We start from the raw sequence: 24,316 nt of genomic DNA, 5'->3' as shown, positions 1-24,316 counted from the left end.
TTCACCACAGAGTCCTTGAAAGAAGTAATTCTTAAGTTGAATAATTCGAGAGCCCCCGGTCCTAATGGGTTGGCTAACATTGTTCTTAAGAGGAACCCGGACCAGTAGGCCCTCGTTTTACGAGCTCTATTTGAAAAGGTATACCAAAATCAGCATATACCAGACACATGGCATAATGCGGTTCTCTTACCGGTTTACAAAAAGGGCGACAGGATGCTCCCCGAGAATTATAGACTATTGTCATTATTAGATGTAACAGGGAAGATCTTTGCGTCATTTATATTGGTTGCTTTGAATCAGTGGGTTGAGGAATCTAAGATCCTGTATTTTACTCAAACTGGCTTTCGGGCTGGTTCAGGTAGAAGTCATAACCTCAGGGTATTGGATTTACTCATACGTGGTACCCTCAAATCTGGTACCCAGACTTTATACATCATTTTTGTTGATTTTAAAACCGCGTTCGACACGGTTGATCGGCCCAGACTCTGAGAAAAACTTATTAAAGCCGGTTGTCCTGGGTGGCTTGTTAGTGTCCTACAGGGATTGCAGTTATCTACCAAGGCATCGGTCCGACTTACGGACGACAGGGTCATTAACGAGATGGTTGAAAATTGGAAAGGAGTTAAACAGGGCTGTACCCTGGCTCCGACCCTGTATAACTTGTATATGGCGGATATCCCAGACTGGCTCCACACAGAGGTGGGTTGTTGTCCCAGGGTAGGGGGTAGTCCCCTGCCCTGCCTATTGTATGCAGAGGATTTGGTTCTTTTAAATTACACCTTCTTGGGTATCAAGGCAATGTTCATGGCACTCTGTAAATATGCAGATTTAAACAATTTGACCATAAATATGGATAAGACCAAAACTTTGGCTGTCTCAGCTAAGAAGGTGAAGAGACCTATACTTAAGTGTGACCTGGGAATAATTGATTACGTTGAGGTGTACACATATCTGGGGTTAGATATCGATAGCACAACATCTTATAAGAGTATAAAGGTAAGAAAAAAGGTTACAGCCCATAGGATGATCCACTCTATTTCGAAATTTGTAAGGAATACAGCAGGGTATTCATTGGAGGCAATCATTGCCTTGTACAAACAAAGTTTTAGCCCAATAATACTCTATGGATTGGAAGCCCTGGCCATGGCTGATTTATCATGGTTAGACATCTTAGAAGGCAGTTTCTGGAAGCAAATGTTGAGACTCAGGCCATCTGCAACAATTCAGTATATAAGACTTGAATTTGGTTTGACTTTTCTTAAAGGAGAATTGTTGAGAAGACGTGGGCTGTTATACATCAAAACCCATACAAATCCTCGATGTCAACTGCTCAGTCTCCTGGCTGCCCCGGTACATGGTAGGGACAGTTTTGGTCTGGTGGTCCATGACCTGTTCAAAGACATAGGAAGGTTCCCTGATTTTACCAGGGGCACACCCTATGCTACACTGAAGAGGGTTTTTTCAAAAAAGTTAAGACAGTGGGATTGGGTGGCAGATTACAGGCACGTAGAGTCTCTACAGAGTTACGCATGTATGTCAAATATTGTGCATAGTTATCTGCAGCCTCAAGCCTACCTTAGACAATGCCCAAATAGGGGTATGCAGGCATTTAGGCTAAGGCTGAGGATAAATCAGCTCCAGATACTAACAGTAATGGGTCCACAGTTGGGCCTTCTTAAAAAAGACAGATACTGTCGTTTGTGTCAAAATGCACTTAGCCCAGAGACTGCCAAACATATTTTCACAGAATGTAGGACATTGGGCCCAGAATATATGAAGTGGCTGGGGCCATTTGTTCACAATTTGGAATACATTAAGGGTGATCATTTTTGGGCCTATTGTCTCAACACAGACAGCCAAAAAGTCCATATCGCTATGTATTATTTGTGGTTAACTATTAAAAAACGTTTAGATAGTGCAAAGTGCACTAATGGTTTGTCTGAACAGAATGGTTGGTAATTGCTGGTAAATGGCTGGTAAATGCTCGGTTTTATTATTGTATGATAGATTGTACTTGTTTTAGTGTTTTACTGTTTTATTGTCATAATGGATTTGATTTGACTTGGATTTGATTTACAGTGTTTGCTATACTGTGTTTTGATATACTGTGTTTTTTATTGTATTGTGATTTTAGTTTAATTTTGTAAAGTTTCTTCGAAACTAAACAAATAAATAAAAAAAAAAGAAACACCTATATGGACAGCCTGGCTAAGCACCAAGAAGCCATGTTGCTGACGTCATTAGAAACACCATGACATAGCCGTGTTAGACATGAAGCACACGTGCAGTCCGCACTTCTTGACACAAACACACACTCGAATACATGAGCGTACAGTTCTATAGTTAGAGGACAGATACCTAGTGGGACTTACCTATGGAGAAAATAGTATATAAAAATAGTATAATGCGGACAATGTAGAAACTACATCATAAAGTTTAGGAAAATTACAGCAGGTCTCAAATCAGTGAGCAGGAGACAAGCTGAGAAGATTCAGAGAGGCCCAAAGTCAAGGACAGGAGATATAGAGACATTCCAATCCTCAACGACAAGGGGACCAGCTGCAGAGAAATGGAATAAATCCTCCTAATTCGGAGCTTCAGAAGCTCAATTTTGCATTCTCTAAACACGTGACGCGGCTGAAGCAGACAATGGACAGTGATCGGTAGTGAGAAAGGAGATCACAGGCAGCCAGACACGGACTGCAACAAATATGCAACAAGTATGCAACAAGTGTTACGATGAGCGGGACATGGTCTCATAGCCAAAGGTGGTGCACACAAGCTACAATACAGACTCATTATCATTCACATCACCTTGAAAAGGTGCACAGTGAGCTGAGAACCATTTCGGGTGCCCTACCTGGGGACGTCAGCTCTAGCCAATCACAGTTTATTACAATAGGGTAGCAATGGGAGAGAGCCAATGGTAAGCCAACTATTAGTTTAGTTTATTTACTTATATATTGCACCTAACCCAGGGGTATCTGGGCGCTTTTACCTAAGAACACAGAATTTTACCATGTTACAATACACAATATTACAAAATTACAATATAGGACATGATACATAATTACAATATATAATAATACGTAATTGCAAATTTACAATAGGGTCAACACATAGTGGCAGTGAGGAGTTTAGAAGTCATGTGCAATTGTAGGCAGCTGGCTTGTGTTACAGATCAAGGTCAAGACATGCCTGGTAGGGTAGTGAAGTAGTTCTATACAGTTATATACAGTGTGCTATATGGTTGATGGTGAGAGCTTTGCTGGCCCCTGTGTTAGAAAGGATGTTGAGTGAAGAGCCACGCTTTAACTTTGGCTCTAAAGTCCCAGAAGGAGGGTTCTGCTCTAATGGCTTGGGTGTAGTTAGTTCCAGCATTTAGCCGCTAGCACCGGGAAGCTGGAGCCTCCTGCAGTTTTCAGTTTATATTTTGGTATGTTGAGGCGGTTGAGATAGAATGATCTAGTGGATCTGTCTGACTGATTCCTTGAGAATTTGTCTGCAAGGTATTTTGGAGCTTTTTTAGAGAGGCATTTATGCGTGATGACTGGCGAGCGTAGCATGATTCTGTCACACACCGGTAGCCAGAGAGCATCCTGTCTGATGTCTGAGATGTGAGTAGAACGTGGAATGTTCAGTGCTGATCTAAGGGCATTATTCTGAAGTACTTGAAGTCTATTTAAATTCCGCGCCGAAGAGTCTAGGAATAGGGTGTTGCAATAGTCCAGCTTCGAGGGGATCAGTGCTCTAGCTAGGGTAATGCAGCTTTTGGTCGATAGGTAAGGTTTGAAGGCGTTTATAAGTTTGTTAGTGTAGGCTGTAGTTGAGGTTATGGTGTTAACTTGCTTTTTGAGAGATAAAGTGGAATCTAAAAAGACCCCTAGTGTTTTCACCTTGTTGGCAACTTTGATAGTGGTCCCATCAATGTTGAAGGCCTTATAGCATTTGTACAAATTGTCAAGACGAGCTTGTGATCCACTGATAAGAAGTTCAGTTTTGTCGTTGTTTAGACAAAGCCTGTGGGCGGCTATCCAGGCTTGGATCTCAAGGAAGATGTTGTTTATGATGTTGGAGTCTTTAACATAGCAACCAGAGAGCATGATGAGGACCTGGGTGTCATTTGCATAATTTGTGTAGGTGACACCCAGGTTATCAATACCATCAAAGAGGAGCTTAGTAAAAATGTTATACAGCGTAGGTGAAACGCAAGAACCCTGCAAGACTCCACAATGGATGGATACTGGAGGGGCGGACGCTGAAGGTGCGAAAACCCTGGCTGTTCTGTTAGAAAGGAATGATTGTATCCAACTGGCAGCGTTCGGTGAGAAGGCTGCGGCTGATGTTAGATGTTTGGTGAGGATCTGATGGTCGACAAGGTCGAAAGTTGCTGATAGGACTAAAAGTAGAAGGATGGTCAGCCTGCCCTTGTCTTTAGTTTCATCCATCTGGATTTTTAGGTCTAAGAGTGCGGTTTCGGTCGTAGGCCTAGAAGATAATTATCTTCCAAATGTTTTTGTATTTGGAGATGTGCGGCTTGATCCAATATTTTTAAGAGAAACAGTACTGTTGTAATCGATCTGTAGCTGGTCGGTATTTTGGGGTCTAGATTGGGTTCTTTGAGAAGTGGCATGACCCAAGCCGCTTTTAGATTATTCGGGACTGAGCAGCTTTTGAAGATGGAGTTGATTAAATCTGTTAAGAACGGTGCTAGTTCTCTTGCTCCGTCCTTGATAATCAGGGCTGGGCATGTATCTCCCTGGCAGTTGGAGGGTTTGAGACCCAGGATGATGTTTTCTACTACTTTGGTGGTTACTGGAGAGAAGTGGAAAGGGGTGCATGCAGGACCTTTAGGGTCAGATAGTTTGTGGGTGTTAGTGCTTGTGGCAAGGCTGTTTTTTATTTTCAATTTTAGCTTGTAGAAGGGCTATTTTGTCAGAGAGAGCCTTCTGGATATTTACACACCAAGCTTCATCTTTCACGCAGGTTTCAGTGGGAGGTGCAGGGGACTCTAGTTCCTTTAGTATGGTAAAGAGTTCTTTTGTGCTTGACTTGGCGTTCTGGATTCTTTCATTAAAGATTTCTCTTTTAGTGCTAATAATGGCTGCTTTGCAAGAAGAAGCAGCCGTGGATAGTTTATCTTTATTGATGATTGAGGGATTCTTTCTCCAGTTGGATTCAGAGGATCTTTTTGCATTACGGAGCAGTTTTAGGTCAGCTGTAAACCATTTGTTTATGTGGGCTGAGGGTTTGGCCTTTCTAAGTTTTAGGCGTGAGATTTTGTTTAGTGGTCGTTCAATAGTATTATTATATATTTCAACCAGCGCGGAGGGGTCCTCATTTGAGTTGTGAGGTATGCTGGCAATAGGCTGTGGTAGGGCCTGTAAGTTGTCAAAAGTGATGTTGCGCTTATTTCAGGACAGTGTTTGGGAAACTAGGTTTGTGCTGGGATTAAGGGAGGCCTTCTTCTGTATTGAAAAGGTGATGGAGTGGTGGTCTGACCATGCACATGGGACATTGTTGAGGATAGTGGTGTAGCAGTTGAGCTCTGTGAGATGGCATTTTCCAGAATTGTGGCATTTGCATCTTTCGTGTGGTGGAGACCTAGGTTCAAGTCCCCCAGCAGGATGATTTGTGAACCAGGTTTAGTATTTTGTGTCAGAAGTGAGATGTCTTCCTTGAAGGTGGTGATAGGGCCTGGGGGTCGGTAGATAAGATGGAGTAGTAAAGTACGGGTGGCAGTGAGCTGTAGGTTAACTGAGAGGAGTTCTGCTTATGGGAGGGGAGTGCTGGTGAATTGTCTAAGGCAGAGTTCAGTTATGGCAATGAAAGCCACACCGCCACCTTTGCCAGTGGCTCTGTCTGTTCTGATAATTGTATAGTTATCCAGGAGAGCTAGCGCTGGGGCAGGACCTGCAGCTGGGGACAGCCAGGTTTCTGATATGGCCAGGAAGTCTAGTTGGTTGGTGGAAATGAAATCTGCAATATCAAGAGCGTGGGCAACCAGGGAGCGGGCATTGATAAGGGCTCCTTTGATGTTTTGTCTTCCTGGTGGTGTAACTTGAGGAAGTGATGTAGGTGCTGTGAACGGGGGGGTGTTATCGATAGGGGGGGGTATAGTGATGGGGTAGTTGGTCAGCACAGTAGTGGACTTGATGTTGTCCTGCTGAATGGCAGGGCTGGTTTTTGTCTTCTTAGGTAAGAAGTGAGATCCTAGTATTGCATTTCTCATGGTGAGGGACCAGGGGACGAGTGGTGTTGGTGGGGAGGAGAAGAGATGGATCCATTCAGCTGGGGTGAGTGGACAGGAGGTGCTGCTGTAATGAACAGCAAGTGGTGAGGTGGACTGGAAGGGTGGTACAAATTTAGTTACAGTTATGGTCTGGAATAGGGGTAGGAGGGTCCCTATGGTTAGCGTTACTCTACGTAGCGTGGCCATTTGGACACTATGGGTAGTCGGCACAATAGGTTATGGACTGAGATGTTAAGTGCAGAAGGTGGCTCAACTGGCCTAGGTGCCAGAGGTGCTTATGCTGGGGTAATTAGACTGGGTGTGGTGGGGGCAGTACTAATAGACAGCAGCAGGTTAAGCATAATATGCAGTGCTGGTAAGTATCACAATGGCTAAGCAAGAAGGGCCTTACTAATAGGCAAAACAGTGGCTAAATACAATGGGCAAAATGCAGGCAATTCAATACTAGGCAACACTGGGTGTGACGTATTAGTGATAGGCAGCATAAGGTAGTCCTAGGTGATACACAATGGGCAAAATGCAGACAATTCAATGCTAGGCAACATTGGGTGTGACGTATTAGTGATACGCAGCACAAGGTAGTCCTATGTCCTGGGAGAATAGCTCAGCGGCAACGTGTTTGCCTTGGAAGCAAGACGACACAAAGCAACACAGGTTCGATCCCCGGGTCCGCGCTTAGAAACCTCTGGGTATTAAGCGCGTTATAAATACGCAACTAAGACAAAAAAAAACGATTACGCAACTAACAAACAAACAATTCGTGTAACAGCGCCTCGAAGTCTGTGGGCTGTGTGAGCGCTTTAAAAATGCAAATAAATAAAAGAAAAACATAAATAGGTGATACACAATGGACAAAATGCAGGCAATTCAACGATAGGCAACACTGGGTGTGATGTACTCATGATAGGCAGAACAAGATAGTCCTAGGTGATACACAATGGGCAAAATACGGGCAATTCAATGCTAGGCAATACTGGGTGTGACATATTAGTGACAGGCAGCACAGTACTAGTGAAACACAATGGGTAAAAAGTAAGCAATTGAAAAGCTAAGGCTACACACTGCAGGAAGGATATGGTACAGTAGAAATAAGCAGGGCAGGCATCATAGGTCGTACCGTGGTTGCTACACTGCAGACTGTGCAAAATGAAAAGGATGCCGGAAGGTAGGTGGGCTGAGGAACTCTCTGCTGGGCAGGGTAGTAGCTGATGGTGTGGGTACATGACCAATAGATATCCGGGTGTTGGGGAGTGAAAAGCATCAAAGTTAGGTTTCTAGAGTCGTTATAGTTTCGCTGATGAAAGGTTGCAGAAGAGGGGGTAGGCCGTGCTGCAAGTGGCGTACGCAACACGTGGGTGAGGCAGGCCAACTTTAGAGAGTTAATCAGCGACGAGTGAGAGAAGGAGATATGTGTAGTCAGACTCCTCGAACAGGGGTAAAGCGGGCTGGTAGGGTGCTTACCTCATGTGGTGGACACAGTAGTGTATATCTGTCATGATGCCTACCTCCAAGGAGCCAGGTCCGACCCAGCAACCCCAGAGGCAGGCATCATTTCCCCCAGGGGAGTGCCAGCGGGCCCAAGCTGGGGCCCTTTGGACGCAGTCCTGGCGCCTTAGGCGCCAGGCTCATGTTGGACCCCTGTCCTGGCGCCTTAGGCGCCAGGCTCATAAAGCTAGACATGTGTTCAAGTGTTTTAATGAGCACTTACCTGATGCAGACCATGCTGCTACATCCAGGCCTTCTTGAGGCCTGAATGGAACTACTTTACCTGTGGGACTACTTTCCACCCGGGTGTGGTCGGGGAAGGATACATACCTGATCGGTGGAAGGATACACACTTGGAACTTCTTCCAAAGCTATTTAAACCACACCCAATCAGCAACTCACGCTTTGCGTTGTTCTGCTCCTCGCAGCTGGACGCTCACCGTGTCAGCTCCTGCATCTGGACCTCAGCCACGCCTGTCAGTATCCTGGGTCACCTGCAAAGGGAGACAAAAGACCTTACCTGCTAAATCAGCACCACGGAGACATCACACCGACGATCCTGAAAAGGAAGACATCATTTTTAAAAGCATTTCGCTACGATCGCTGCAGCGCTGCATTTCACTCACCTATCCTGGACGCCTCCATCTTCAGCAGCGATCATCCGGATCCACAGCCACTTCCCAGAGCCTAGAGAGAAAAAGACAAGAACAAGGTGAGAGAAGGAAAGGAATAGGAAAAGCTCAGTTTTCTTCTAAGACTTACCTGTTGGGTCATTCCCATCTCATTTCGGGTCTTGCCGCTTCCAGGCATTTTCCGGACCCCGGCCCCTATGGGGAAAAAAGGACAAAGACATTGAATGAGCGAATGCAAAGACATTACCCGAGCGCTCATCCAGAACTTACCTGTCATTTACTGGAACTGCACGTTTCACTTCGGGTCGGCGCCATATCTCTGGCATTCCGAACCCCGGCCCCTAAGGGGAAAAAGACATAAGCATTAGCGCTTGCTGCAACAAGACAATGAACATTATTATAAAGCTTGGACTTTTGAACTTGCAGCAGAACTTTTACAGCGCCTTACCTGAATAGTCAAGCTTACCAGAACTCCCATCAATCCTCAATCCAGTGAAGTAACTGGGTTTCAACGCGCCCCTGCATCAGAAGCAGGATGGAGAGCTCATCCTTCCTGACCCTAAGGTGAGACTTCAGGGGGAATCGTGAAAGGGTATCGTGAAGGGTTGGAAGAGAGTGGGAGGCTTGAGCATAACTCAGTCAGTAGGTAATAATCCCTTTCACGCACAGGGGAATATTCCTACAAGCCAGAGAAGCCAGAGTAGAGGGGCCCTTCCTGTCCATCTTCAGAGTCCTGCGCTTCACCATTGAAGAAGCACCAGCACTCGAAGCCAGACCTGCGCCTCTGTGGGAATCAGGTGAGCGTTACAATATCATGCCACGGCCGGGCACTCCAATGCGCGAACAGGCGCAAACAGGGCCTTACCCATGGGCCTTTGCCGTAAAGGGACTGCTTCCGCCTGCCGGTGGACTTAATAGGTTTAAAAGCTGCACAACCTTGTTTAGGAATCAAAGCTAGGACGATGTAGAGCTGCCATTTTGGAATCAGCCGGCCTCGCTCTTTGCAAGAAAGGTTGCTGAAAAATCACAACTTTGCACAAAATCAGCTATGCTCTGTCGAGGCAGGGTGGATATGAGGGACCTTCTTTGCCCTGGAGGTGCTCACCGTAATTCAAATCGCCATGTGCACTGGAGCAGGAGAAGGTAGCACGCGGCACGGCGTGCACGGAAAGGATCCAGCTGCTCCTGCAGCAAACGGATGGTAGCCGTAGAAGGTGTGTGGGGAGAGGGCTCCTGCACTCTCCGCTTTCAGGAAAAGAAGCAACAATGTAGTGAGTTAGATTTTGGGGATGGGACAGGCCAGCCACCTGATATGTAAGAGCCAGTAGAATAACATGTATATGTACCCATATAGGTTATTATGCTCCTGATGGCCAATCCCATGCCGCAATAGGGTTTTGGAGAGAGAGCCAAGTGATGACGGAGCAGTGACCTGTTTCCAGGACAAAACTGGCCTGTGGGCCATTTACCGTGTGACAGGCTGGAATTTTCCTGAGTTCTTGTATCAATCCCTGTTGGTTTTGGCTGTAATAAACCACATTTTGAACTTGCTGTTGACTGAGTCCACTGAGTCCTTCGTGAATACTGGGGGAGGGAGTTAGGCCGTCCAAGTCTGCGAAATTCCAGCATCGCCCTGGCATACCTGGGAGTCTGTCCCTAACACTATGCATGCCCACTTCGACCTTCTCTTCTCATTTGCCTTTCTCTTATAACACAAAGGTTCTTTGATGCCTTCTAAGTTCACAAACATACAAAGAGAAAGTTCAACAAAATCTTCACCTAAAGACACTTTTTTTCAATGCCTTGTGGTACTTGCAGTTTTTCACTCTCAGGCTCCCCTCAGTCGGGGGCACGCCTTGCTTCCCACTTTCTCCATGTATTTCTTGTCTGCGCGATATCATAAAGCCCTTCGATTGTACCGCTTCGTACAGTATGACCACTTTGCTATTTGGTATCATGCTGCGTCTTTAACCACAAACAAGAGTCTTTAATCGTTTTCATCCCGGTTGCCGTCTTAGGCGCAACCTTTGCTTGCCACTTTATTGCCACAACAATCTTTGTTTCACACAGACCGGTCTTTCAGGGCATTCACTTCACTCACCGGCTGTGTGAACTCCTCGCATTTGCTTGCGGCTCTGTTCCTGGAGTCAAGGGTTGTAGTTCACAACTGGTGCCTCGCCTCCCCAACTCTGTCGTTCACCCAGGAGGTAGCTGATAACGTGGAAATACTATGCAAGCTTTCTCTTTCCTTTCAATCGGTCTTTCATCTGCAATCTCCAGGATTCCCGAGAGGTAACAACCTCACACAGAGAGGTTCAAGGCTTCTCTCCCCCTTGCTTCCGTCCCTCGGTCTGCCACCCTGCTCCACCTGGTTTGCTGAGGCCCTGGAAGTACTTCTTCGTTCTGTGTCCCACCTTGCTCAGAGTGTGTCCCAGTGCTTCTTCACCTTTTATTCATGTGGGGAGAGTTAATGTGAGTGAGGTGTATACAATTGTGGTCAATTGCCTGACTTTGCCTGACCGTATTAACGATGTAATGTATGAGTGCTACTGTTTTTCTTCTTAGACCTCCTCTTCCTCGGCTCAGTATTTGTGTAGGAAAGTGGGGGTGGATGTTGGAATAACCTAAAAAATAGGATGGGGTTGGGTTATTGAGAAGGGAGGCATACTGGGTCTCCCCCTTAGATGCTTCACCTCCACTCCAGAGAACCCCTAACCCAGGTGTTCCTCCCGCATTGGTCCACCGCCAGAGTCTGGATCCAAAAGCAATGGCCGTGCCGTGTCCACCTGAGCAAGAGACCTCCAGGGACTAGATGGTGAGACACCCTATACAATAGGTTAATACTTAGGGCCTCATTACACGGTAGGCGGTGAGCCATGGCGCTATTAGCGCCATGGCTCATGCCGGTAAAATACCGGCACCGCCTTGGCGGAAAGGGGATTTACCGCCCCATTCCAAGGTTGGAGGGGCGGTAAATCCCCCTTCCGCCATTGCCCTTCCCCATTCCCATTTCTGCCCCATAGGGCTCTATGGGAATGGGGAAGGCGCTAATTACGGCACCGCAATTTTGCGGTGCCGTAATTAGCTCTGAGGTCCCTTAGCGGGTTGGTATTTAACGCCTGCAAAAAGCAGGTGTTAAAACTCCAACCCGCTAAGGGACCTCGTAGTAAGGCGGCAGGGATTTACCGGTACCGGTATTTTACCGGTGGCGGTAAATCCCTACCGTGTAATGAGGCCCTTAGTATGGTATACTTATCAATCACCCATAGGTGTGTACCCCTTGATGTCCATCACACTCTCTCAATCGAAGCAACAGTAGTACGAAGGATACCTTACTGCACATAACTTTGGTTACAGAAGAGGACACAAATGAAGCACTTTGGGTCTACACCAGCCCATGAGTAACCACCATTAGGTGTACAGGGTACCCAAATTAAGAACCCTTAAAAATGGTCATCAAGAGCTAGTGCCACTGGCACAGAATTCTCCAACCTATGAACTTGTTTCCTGTGAACATTCCCCAAAGAAAGAGACAAAGACAGTATTGTACATGACAACAACCCAAAAAAGCAACTCTGAAATTAGCACTATTTTATATATCTGCCCCCTCTTGTCCTAAAAGAAAGCACTCTAGATGTCCATGATACCCAACCCAAACAGATCTAAGAACCCAGTATCCACAAATATGCCATACAAAGATTCCTTCCCAAGTTAAACAACTTGCTATTTAATGGACCCCCACAGCTGTACTCATCTTGGTTGTCTAGGGAGTCTCAACAGCAACCACTCAGTATGTTCTGCACACCTGACACAGGTAGAGAGGTCCGATGCCTATGGAGGCAAAGCGTGCCTGCCTCTGCTACTCCTTTCTCACCTGATCATAATTCCGACAAAAAGGATGATCCCAAGGGCCAGGCTTGCACCAGCAATGAAGAATGTGTACTGGGGTATCTGTAATTCTCCCAAATCCATGGCAGTGTCTGTGGGTCTTCCATTGATGGCTGTTTGCACTATGGACATGGAAGAGAGGCATATAATCATGGTTAATTTGGTCTTTAGAAGCCACAGTGCCAAGAGAAAGGATTGATCCATCAAAACCAAAGTTATCACAGCATTCTATAGTGATGGTTCTCTACTATAGAGTCCCTGTAGTTATGAAATACTTACAAGTCCAAGTGTCCCTTTTAATAGGCTGTGTCCCACTAGGTTAGCATTGATCTAATAGGAGCTTGGAGTAAATGCCAGTGATTATGGAATACTGATGGTCTTATTAATAAATGGGTTTCCTTGTATTATGCTAAACATATACTAATGATACCCCTTACTATACAGAGTTCCTGTTGTGATGTTGTGCTGTATGTATGAATTCATATTTGTACGCATGTACAAATGAATGTTTGTAGTTTCCTATAGCACAAACCTATCTGGGGAGAGATAGCCCACTGTCAAAAGTAGAGGACGTTACAATAGAGCTGATCGGGTGGTGGTACGGGATGGAACTGGAGTGGATCTACAGGGATTCAGTGTTAAGCAGTTGAGCCTCATTATGAGTATGGCGGTTCGGAAACAAGGGTGCCAGTAGCAACGTATGGGCACCCTTTCCAGACCGCCATACTCAGAATGCCGATAGGGGCACGGATCTACCGGCTTGCTTGACCTGCTGGGAAATCGGGCCCCTACCAGCATTTCTCTCACTGAAGCACCAGCACTGTTAGAAACAGTGCTGGTGCTTCAATGTCCCAATTCCCATGGAGTCCCATCGGACTCACCATGGGAATGAGGATTTACCGTTACGCAGCCACTTGTGATATCTATCAGGTGGCAGAATCAGTGTTATGGGGTTACCACCAACCTCGTAACGAGGGCCAAGTGTCCTTTAGCATCTCACTTTACTGCTCTAATACCACAAAGTGATTCCAGTGATCACGGTATGCTGGTGCTGTTATGATAGGGTGAGTTCATGTAGTCCTCATGTGCTGGTGTTATTACTGTTGTGATAGTCCCTGTAGTAATGGTGTGCTTAAAACAGTGATGGTCCCTCACCATAAGGAGGTTGTCTCTAGTTATGCTGTGCTGGTGATAGCGATGGTCCTTACCATAGAAAATGTCTCTGTAGTTGTAATCACCTGTTGAATAGCTGTTCATGTCTTCTGTGGAATAATCTGTTGGAAACTGAAACACACAGAGTAAATGTCAGAGTGTCTCAATAATTGAGAGTCTGTTGTGCACAAGATATTTAGGTGTCTGTTACTGAATGGTGGACAAATGCTAGAGACTAACAGGGTCTCGTTGTGAATGGGTGGTAGCAGATGACTTCTACTACCAGGAAGACTCTATGGTCTGTTACTAATGGGGCAGCCAAATGAGCCCATACATATGTAATTTATAGGTGTCAAACACATTCACTGCAGGGATTCTGATGTCATCAGAAGTAGGGGGCTCACCATTCATTTTACCGTGGAATGAGAAAGATGACTGAAGACAGAGAGGGCGGGATAAACGGGCCAGAGCAGAAGGAACAGGCACATGGAACCAACATGACTGTCATGCCAATACCAGAGAGTGAAAGAGTATGGCATGAGGATGAAAGAATGAGAGGACGTTTGCAAACCCACAGAGGTCCAGATCATCGCCCCCAAGTGTCACTTACTGATGTGTGCGAGGATTCCTCTTCAAGTTGCGCAGGATCTGAAAGGCCAAAAGAAAAGAACCAGATATTCAGGTTTCACAGAGAGACTGAGGACAGAGGAGTACAATATATGTGTAACCAGTGAAAATCATATCTGAAGACAATGTTATACAAAGACATATAAAAAGTGTCTTATCAGGAGAGAGTCAAGTTTCGTATCCACAGGGAGAAAGGCACCCTGGCTGCAAAGACAAGAGTGTCAGATTTACAGAGATAAGAATGACATATCAGCAGGAAGAAGAGTGCGTAACGAAACGGAGATATCTGCAGAACTATTTGCAGAAGTGTCTTATCTGTGGAGAGTAGAGAGCCATATCTACAGAAAAAAGAATTCCATATCCAGAGATAAATGTAATAACTGCAGAGAGGCATATCAGTGGTGAGAGAAGATTATATGTGCAAAGTGGTGTTTAATCTGCAAAGAAAAGTGCCATATCGCAAGAGATGGGGCAGGGGCAAGACAGAGAGAGGTGGGGGGAAAGGAGAGAAGGATAGGGAGGAATGGCACATGAGCAGTGAAATGAGTACAGAGATGACAGTGGCAAAGAAGAGGGCAATATCTGGATACATAATAATGGAATATCTTCAGAAAGGTTCTATGTGATTTTAATGAATAAATAAATAAGTAATGAATTTTTACCGAACTCAAAACAACGTAAAAAATATTGAATCTTTTTTTTGGGGGTAAGGGGGTCCCCTACTAGTCGCCTACTAGCCCCGTTTCCCCATGATAAAAATCCCACCCTAACCCCCTCCCCATCATATTAAACCCCTTACCCCACCCCCACATCAAATGGGGTATTTTTCGTTTTTTATTCATAAAAAAATCCTTCTTTATTTTGTATTCGTTATAATCACTGGATACCCTACAGGAATAGTAAAATAACATCTGCAGACAGGCGCACGACATTAGCAGATGTAACAGCTAAAGGATCATCAGAAAATGCAAGACTTGTCATGCAGGGAACACAAAGGTTCATTTCAGCTTGCTGAAGGACCGTGGTCCATCAATCCGTCCCTCAGTTTCAATGGCTCCACCTCCTGGTGGGCAAAATGAAAGCCACTCACAGTCTGTTATTTTTCGTGTGTCCTCGGCCCTTCCTTCTTGGCTTTGTTGAGGGCTGCTCTTCCTCACTGGTTTCACAGGACCCTGCATTGCACTACACAGTGCCACACGTGGAGGATGGTTTCGTTTGCCAAAGCTTGCTGGTGCCGCAGACCTTTTGCTGTGAGCCTCTGGGCACTGGTGTCTGATGCTGCCTGCCAAAGTCAGTGTCAACTCAGATTGGTCAGGTGTCCCTGCCACACAATTTAGACACTTGGTGTTCTCTTCTCTCGTCCAAGTTCCACGTTTGCGTCTCATGGACTTTTCTTATCGAAACCCTCCAATGATTGGGCCCACTTTACCTTGCCTCTTAGATTCTCCTCCTTGCACATCTTTCCTCCTGTTTCTTTCTCTTCTGAGGTCTTAGATGGTTGGCATGAATTGGCTTCTCTCACTCGTTCCTCCACTCTTCTTGTTTTTGCTGTGTCAGTTGCTCCTTCTCAGCCTCTGTTAGGTTTCCTCGCTCCTCTATCCCCTCTACTTCCAGTCTCCTCCCTACCTCTTCTCCCCTCTCGCCACCTTTTCCATGTTTTCTGCTCACTGGTCCCCATCTCCAGGTCCCTTTTCCTCTTGTTTTAAATCTTTCACTTTGACTGGTTTGGCTCCTCCAACTTTCCCATATCCAGATCTTTCTGCTCTCCCCTTTCCTTTCTCATTCTCTTCCTTCCTCCTTTTGTCACTTTGAATCTTGGCCGCTACCTCCCTCTGGCTTGCTCTAATTTTCTGTTCTTATTCACAGATTCTTCATTCACTGGACTGCTATCACCTTTAATCTCCAGATCCACCTCCGGGACCCTCAAACAGTGAACTGCATTCAGCTGTGAGGCCTGTGACGGCAAGCTCAGTGATTGGTGCGTCACACTGGAATAATCCTTTGATGCTGTTCCCGATTGGTTTGTGCTAACAGGTGTGGCTCTGCAGACCAAATTCACAAGAGGGGAGGCCTATCATTCTGAATCCCAGATAGTTTATGCACCGATCATCACCACCTATTCTTTCCTAAGGACACTGGTCGGTAGTCCCAGTTTTTCTGCTAAGTTGTTGGTGCCTCTCCTAAACCCTGCATGTTCATAGCAGGAGATTAATTCCTGCTCACATAGGTGAAACCATTGTTGCATGCCGGCTGATATGGGGCAGGAGGACCACCCACTCCTCTGTTCTTCCGCAGGTCCTGTTGTCTCTGCTTGACTTCTATGAACATTACGCAAAGTCCAGGTAGACCTTGATCCTGAGTCTCCGGTGAAAGTTTGAAAGGTTCTAAGCCCTGCTTCTTGAAGAGGTCATGATAACTTCACCGAACTGCCATGGCAAATGCGGGTTAGAATTTGAATACAGGGGTTCAACTATAAGTAAGATGGGCTTTGGGGCAATATGCAAGGATTGAGACAATAGGAGGCACACCACAGGTTGGGGGAAGGACCGGGGACCTTGGGGGCTCCCCCTTTACCTCCACCAGGCCCTACATCATATAGAGGATGGGGCCACCTGACCATCATAGCTTCCCCTGCCCATCTTCTAAAATCGAACGTGGCCCATCATCATAAAGTCTAATGCGGTGCAATATTCACAGACACAGGAGTTTTTCACGTGCACAGGAGTGTGAAATGCAAAAACAAAGAAGTTCCATATTAGCAGTCAGGGAACATGAAACTCAGAAAGAGGAGGAGCAAGGTATCTGCAGAGCAAGAAGTGTGGTATCACCAGACGGGTGGGGGAGGGGGGTGAAATACCTGCAAAGGCAGTGTCACATCTTCAGACAGATGTATGAGGCATCTTCAGAGAGGACAGATATTTGCAGAGGAATGCAACAACTTGAGACAGAAGCATATATCTACAGACAGAAAAGAGATATTTAAAGAATAGTTTAATATTAGCAGACAAAGGAGTTTGATTTCTGTGCATAAACAAAGAGTGAGATATCTGCAGACACAAGAGGGCAATGTTTTCAGACAGAGGCATGAGGTATCATCAGAGATGGAAGATAGATGCATACAGAGGCGAAAAGAGATACAAACAGAGGCTTGCAAGGTCTACATATAGACAGAGAAGTGAGATATTTGCAGACAGAGGAATGGGAAATGGAGAGAGGAGTTGTATGATATTGATTCCTGTAATTATTCACAGCCACTTCTATTTTCATTGCAATGACTTCTGTTTATTTTATGCTCTTGAAAGGTACTATAGTATCTATCTGAGGTTTCCAAATTAAACATTATGTCTGCTGGCGTTTCACACTTAATGACCTTTGTTTTACATTCTATTCCCGGTGCTTCAATTCCTTCGTCTCCCACTTCTGTTATCAGGTGTAGCATACATGTTTCATATTGCTTTTATTTGTAACTATTTTTCAATTCCAAAATTCTCCTTTTCCAAGTTTCCTAGATTTTGCTTTATCTCCACTCATCCCGCCTTTGCACTTTAAAGATATTTGTTTTTACTGGCTTTATATTCATTGCCAATCTTTGTGGCTTTTCCTAAGTCCTGTGGCACCCACCACTGTATGAGTATTTTCTAGTGCAGTGGTCTCATCGCATGAAAGGTGCTTTCTACCCATTTTACATGAAGGTGCCTTCATGGTAACTCTCCACTCATATCAGCCTCATCACGAGTTTGGGGGTAATGCTTAAATGTGGCGGTACCGCTATTATCGCTGCATTTAAGGGTCTGCCAAATCACGGGTTTGGCTGCATTTACCCCCAGCTCTTAGCTGGGGGTAAATGCAGCAGAAGATGAGAGGGGAATGGAGCTGGTGACAGGTTTAGATGTACTAGATTGACCATAAAAGTATATCTATCTTATTCCTACGCATAGCTTGTTCCTATGCCCAACCAAAAGAACTGAAGAAGGAGAAAACAGCGGTGACTAGCCAGGTTTCAGGCCAACATGTTTGCCTTCTGGTCCATTTCAATATCAAAACTAGACAATGCGGTCATAGAAAAATGCCTGCAGTAGATAGACATGTAGTGCAGATCATGTTGCTGTCCGAAAAATGTCTGTTATTGTTTTGTGCAATCAAAATCCCATTGATTCCGCCTTTTGTAGAGCATGCCGAGTTCCCATCTGGAGCAGTATCATTCTGAATTTTGAGGCAATAGGTAATGATGGAAGCTCTAAATGTCACAATAATTGCTTCAAAGTGCTGATTTTTTGGGATCAACCAAAGTTCATGATGATGTGGGAACAAGACCAATTGGAAGATGTCTTGTGAAGGTAGAATTCCAATGCCCATCAGATTTCCAAGGTATGAACAATGATAAAAGGGTTAGCTCCATGAAATAGAAGCGCACGAGGAGCAACAGTGAGTTATTTTCTTCCCTTACTAATTGTTGTACATAAACTCTGCCTAACCTTGGGTACTGCAAGTGGGGAGAAGTGAGTCCCCAAAACTGCTTGCCAATATGACAACAAGTGTGGGCATGAGGTCTAGGGAAAATCCCTTGATGATAAGGCCCTATAGTCACTGCATGGAGGATCTAGAGGTGAAAAGAAACCAGTTCGTCTGCAAAGTAATTAAATCAAAATTGTTCTTGAACAGGCCACAGCCTTGATAAAGTGGACGCTGGCAGTGACCCTAAAATAATTGAAGTGATGTATATATGTTACGCAAAACAAAAGAGGTGATAGCTGGAAGGTTTGGAATTAATCCTAACCTCTGGCATTGCTCTGGGCAACCCTCCAGACCATCGTTCTTTGCCTGCTAAGCAATCCTCCCTTTGTTTCCCCCTGCTTGTCTTGTCACGCCTAGAAACACCTGTGCACAGGCACGTTATAAATTCCATATCATATCATATGGTCTTTCCCCTTTTGCAATGGCTTGGCAGGCGAAGAAAGATGGTCTGGAGGGTTGGCCAGAGCAATGCCAGAGGTTAGGATTAATTCCAAACCTTCCAGCCATCACCTCTTTTGTTTTGGGTTAGTCACCCCGAGTGGGACGGATGTCATGATGCCTACCTCCAAGGAGCCAGGTCCGACCCAGCAACCCCAGAGGCAGGCATCATTTCCCCCAGGGGAGTGCCAGCGGGCCCAAGCTGGGGCCCTTTGGACGCAGTCCTGGCGCCTTAGGCGCCAGGCTCATGTTGGACCTCTGTCCTGGCGCCTTAGGCGCTAGGCTCATAAAGCTATACATGTGTGCAAGTGTTTTCATGTGCACTTACCTGATGCAGACCATGCTGCCACATCCAGGCCCTCTTGAGGCCTGAATGGAACTACTTTACCTGTGGGACTACTTTCCACCCGGGTGTGGTCGGGGAAGGATACATACCTGATCGGAGGAAGGATACACACTTGGGACTTCTTCCAAAGCTATTTAAACCACACCCGATCAGCAACTCACGCTTCGCGTTGTTCTGCTCCTCGCAGCTGGACGCTCACCGTGTCAGCTCCTGCTTCTGGACTTCAGCCACGCCTGTCAGCATCCTGGGTCACCTGCAAAGGGAGACAAGAGACCTTACCAGCTGAATCTGCACCACGGAGACATCACCGACGATCCTGAAAGGGAAGACATTATTTTTAAAAGCATTTCGTTACGATCGCTGCAGCGCTGCATTTCACTCACCTTTCCTAGGTTCCTCCATCTTCAGCAGCGATCATCCGGATACACAGCCACTTCCCAGAGCCTAGAGAAAAAGACAAGAATAAGAGGTGAGAGAAGGAAGGGAATAAGACTTACCTCATTTCATTTCGGGTCTTGCCGCTTCCAGGCATTTTCCGGACCCCGGCCCCTATGGGGAAAAAAGACAAAGACATTGAATGAGCGTATGCAAAGTCAGTTCCCGAGCGCTCATCCAGAACTAACCTGCCATTTACTGGAACTGGAACTGCACGTTTCACTTCGGGTCGGTGCCATATCTCCGGCATTCCGAACCCCGGCCCCTAAGGGGAAAAAAGCACATAAACATTAGCGCTTGCTGCAAAAAGACAATGAACATTATTATTAAGCTTGGACTTTTGAACTTGCAACAGAACTTTTACAGAGCCTTACCTGAATAGTCAAGCTTACTTGAACTCCCATCAATCCTCAATCCAGTGAAGTAACTGGGTTTCAACGCGCCCCTGCATCAGAAGCAGGATGGAGAGCTCATCCTTCCTGACCCTAAGGTGAGACTTTACGGGGAATCGTGGAAGGGTATCGTGGAGGGTTGGAAGAGAGTGGGAGGCTTGATCATAACTCAGTCAGTAGGTAATACTCCCTTTTCACGCACAGGGGAATATTCCTGCGAGCCGGAGAAGCCAGAGTTGAGGGCCCTTCCTGTCCATCTTCAGAGTCCTGCGCTTCACCATTGAAGAAGCATCAGCACTCGAAGCCAGACCTGCGCCTCCGTGGGAATCAGGTGAGCGTTACAGAACGCGAAGCCTACCCACAATTTCCCACCCGGGCGCTATGGAGACTTCCGAGACTGACCAGCTGGCCCAGCTTTTGGGGGAATTACGGGCAGAGGTGCACTCAGCCCGCCAGGAGACTAACGCTCTCAAAAGAGAACTGATCTTATCCAAGGAAAGAACAGATGACCTAGCCAAAAGGTTATTACAGGCCCAGGCAGGGCACACTCCTTTACCTAATTCCAGAGACATTTCCACATCAATGGGTTTGAGTAACCCGGTACAAATTAATCTACCTGGACACATGCCTTTGGCCCCGCCTGAACGTTTTGCGGGGGATCCCAAGAAATATGCCGTCTTTATGAACCAATGCCGTTTACACTTTCTATGCAGACCTGGAGCCTTCCCTAACGACCAGACTAAGGTAGCCTTTATACTATTTTACCTCAGTGGTAGTGCTGCCGATTGGTCTATTCCATTGGTAAATCAGGATGATCCCATTCTCCAGAATTTTCAGGGCTTCCAGGCCAGCATGGAAAGATTGTTCGCTCGACACTCTCAAGGACAGGCCCTTGATAACGAACTGCTATCCTTACGACAAGGTAATCAGGATCTTCTGTCCTACATAGCCACCTTTAACAGACTGGTTGTGGAAACTGGATGGCCAGAAAGCAAAAGGATCACATTGTTTCATCGAGGCCTGCGCGGAGAGCTTAAGGATGTTCTAGCTCAGATAGTAAACCCACCCCAGGTCTGCGCAGACTACATTGACTTGGTGGTTCAACTTGATCACAGACTTCAAATTAGAAAAGCAGATCGGTTCAAGTATGAAAACCGAGCACCGATCAAAACCCACGCTAACTCCAAGAGTACCGACGTATCTGAACCTATGCAAATCAGTGGTGTTAAAGGACCATTAACGCAGAAAGAACGAGAGAGAAGGCGGCAAATGCAACTTTGTCTGTATTGCGGGACTTCCGGTCACTTTCTTCGAAATTGTCCAGTTAAACTGCTTAAGAAGGTGGTTGGAGCTACTGATAACGAATTAGTGACACCTGATTCGGGAAACGACCTAGCCCAGCAAGCGTAGGGGTCCGCTTGCCGAGCTTGAAAACTAACTCTTTGACCTCGCATTTTGTCATGCCAATGGTGCTCGTGGACCCAAAACAGCCTCAGCAGTTGCATGCTATAAAAGCATACATCGACAGTGGAGCTATTGGAAATTACATAGACCGTGAATTGGCTTCCAGGATTAAGCTTCCTCTCCGCCCGAAAGTAACCCAAGATGTCATTACTACAGTAGATGGAACCGAAATAGCCTCAGGGCCTGTAACGCATTCCACTGTTGAAGTGACACTGGTGGGTCAGGATGGACATCGGGAAGCAATCGTGTTTGATGTGATCAAGGCCCCACAATTTCAAGTAATTCTTGGAATTCCTTGGTTAGAAACACATAATCTCAGAATTGACTGGCGAGCAAAGAAGATAAGTTTTCCTGATTGTGAACCAACTTGTTATCCAAGAAATCCAGCTATGGGTCTAGCCTCAGCAACTTCCACCCCTGTACAGCTACCGTCAGAATACCAAGAATTCCAAGACGTTTTTCAGAAAGAACAGGCTAACACGTTACCTCCCCATCGGTCTTATGATTGCCAAATCGATCTGGTACCCAATGCTCAACTACCTTGTAGTAGGATTTATGCTCTTACGGAACCTGAGAACCTGCATTTGTGTCAGTATTTAGATCAGTACCTAGCCAATGGTTTTATTCGCCCGTCCAAGTCTCCTGTCTCTTCAGCTCTGTTCTTCGTGCCGAAAAAAGAAGGCGACCTTAGAACGTGTATAGACTATCGCGCCCTAAATCAAATAACGATTAAGAATCGTTATCCTCTGCCCTTGATCCCTGAGCTTATCGACCAGGTGAAAGACGCTTGTGTGTACACCAAGTTAGATCTCCGAGGAGCTTATCACCTGGTGCGCATAAAAGAAGGCGACGAATGGAAGACTGCATTCCGCACCAAGTTTGGGCTCTTCGAATATCAGGTGATGCCCTTCGTTTGTGCAATGCACCTCCCGCCTTTCAGTACTTTATGAATGATGTTCTTCGGGAACTTATCGATGTCTGTGTCATTGTTTACATTGATGACATCCTGGTGTACTCTTCTTCAGAATCTGAGCACAGAAAACATGTTAGGGCAGTTCTTGAGAAACTGCGCCAGCACAGATTATTTGCAAAACTCGAAAAATGCATTTTTCATACCACAGAAGTTGAGTTTCTCGGATTCATCCTGACACCTCAAGGAGTCCGAATGGACTTGCGAAAGGTGGACGCCATCCTCAAATGGCCATCTCCAAGCTCGGTGAAGGGAGTTCAGAGCATGCTCGGCTTTGCCAATTTCTATCGAAGATTCATCCCGGAATTTTCCCGAACAGTCCAACCCATCACCGCTCTCCTAAAGAAAAACAAACGCTTCGAATGGACTCTTGAGGCCGAACAAGCCTTCCAGGACCTGAAAACCAAATTCACCTATGCACCTGTATTGAAGCACCCGCACCCAGATCTCCCGTACATAGTGGAAACCGATGCATCCAGTTCGGCCATGGGAGCTGTCCTGTCCCAAAGAGACCCAAAAACTAACCAACTACACCCAGTGGTCTTTTGGTCCAGAAAATTTTCTCCTCCTGAAATCAACTATGCAATCACCGATAAAGAGTTACTGGCCATCAAATCTGCTTTCAAGGCTTGGCGTCACTACCTTCTCGGGGCAAGACACACCATCACCGTAATTACGGACCACAGAAACTTACAGTATTTAAAAACGGCCAAAGCTCAATCTTCACGACAACTCCGATGGGCTCTATTCTTTGCGGAATTTGATTTTGTAATTACCTATCGCCCTGGCTGCAAGAATGGAAAAGCGGACGCCTTATCCCGGATTGGCATGGAAGAACCTAATTCGAGCTTAGAACCTGTGCCCATCATACCTGAGCAAAGAATCTTAGGCTTAACTTCATTGCAAACTATTGAGGACATCCAAACGCAAGTAAAACAACTTCTACTCTTCAACCTTACTGGAATGGAGTCAAAAGGGTCCTCATTACACCGTTAACGATGACTTACCCTACTTCCAGGAGCAGTTGTTTCTGCCAAGTAAAGAATTGCAAGAACTTGTTATTGCCCATCATCATGAATCTTTAATGGAAGGGCACCCTGGTATCGCTAAATGTTAGGCAGAAACCTGTGCAGTTCCCTTGGGGAACACTGCAAAAGATTTAAGACTACAGGTATAGCAGTAAACCCACTTGGTAGCAGTCTGTACCACCCAGATTTACCTGGTAGCTGTGGCTGAGCAGTCAGACTTCCCTCAAGAAGAGTTAGGCAGTATGCAAAGTATACACAATATGTACTCAGGCACAATAGCACAAGCAAACACTGACCAGAGCTTGGTTTCAAAAGTATATAGTTATTTATTTTTAAGAACACACAAATTGAAAACACTCTAGCAAAATATAATAAAACACTCCAAACACAGTTATGTGGAAAGCAGTCCCAATCCTTATTCCTATCTAGACAACTCTAGGTTAACACCACATAATTAAAACAGAGGTGAGCGCTTAACGTTAGATGACACTCTAGTAGGTTAAAGAAGGGAGGGAAAAAGAGCAGAATTAGGATAAACACACCACTCTAAGGTCAAGAACACTTTTGGTAAGCTCAAAGAAGCACAAAGTCACAGGTGAGCAAAAGTCACTAAGCAGGGCCCACTCTTAGAGCAGACAGAGCGAAAACGTGCCCAAGATCACACAGTTGGTAGGGATTCAGAGTCTTGTAA

General features: G+C 45.8%; 1 protein-coding gene across 3 annotated transcripts in view; it reads right to left on the bottom strand.

Moving 5' to 3' along the window:
• Positions 1-24,316, bottom strand: part of IL6R (interleukin 6 receptor) — a 315,341-nt gene that overhangs the window by 25,175 nt on the left and 265,850 nt on the right. For all 3 annotated transcript variants that reach the window (XM_069651956.1, XM_069651960.1, XM_069651969.1), the window contains 3 exons: positions 14,021-14,058; positions 13,467-13,542; positions 12,245-12,380 (listed from right to left, as the gene is read on the bottom strand). In XM_069651956.1, coding sequence (XP_069508057.1) covers positions 12,245-12,380; positions 13,467-13,542; positions 14,021-14,058 — 250 coding nt within the window. The remainder of the gene's footprint in view (positions 1-12,244; positions 12,381-13,466; positions 13,543-14,020; positions 14,059-24,316) is intronic.

Source organism: Ambystoma mexicanum, chromosome 1p (genome assembly GCF_040938575.1).
Source record: "Ambystoma mexicanum isolate Mex_15411 chromosome 1p, UKY_AmexF1_1, whole genome shotgun sequence".
NCBI classification, from domain to species: Eukaryota; Metazoa; Chordata; class Amphibia; order Caudata; family Ambystomatidae; genus Ambystoma; species Ambystoma mexicanum.
The sequence above is the reverse complement of the archived record's forward strand: the minus strand, read 5'-3'. Positions and strand labels throughout refer to the sequence as shown.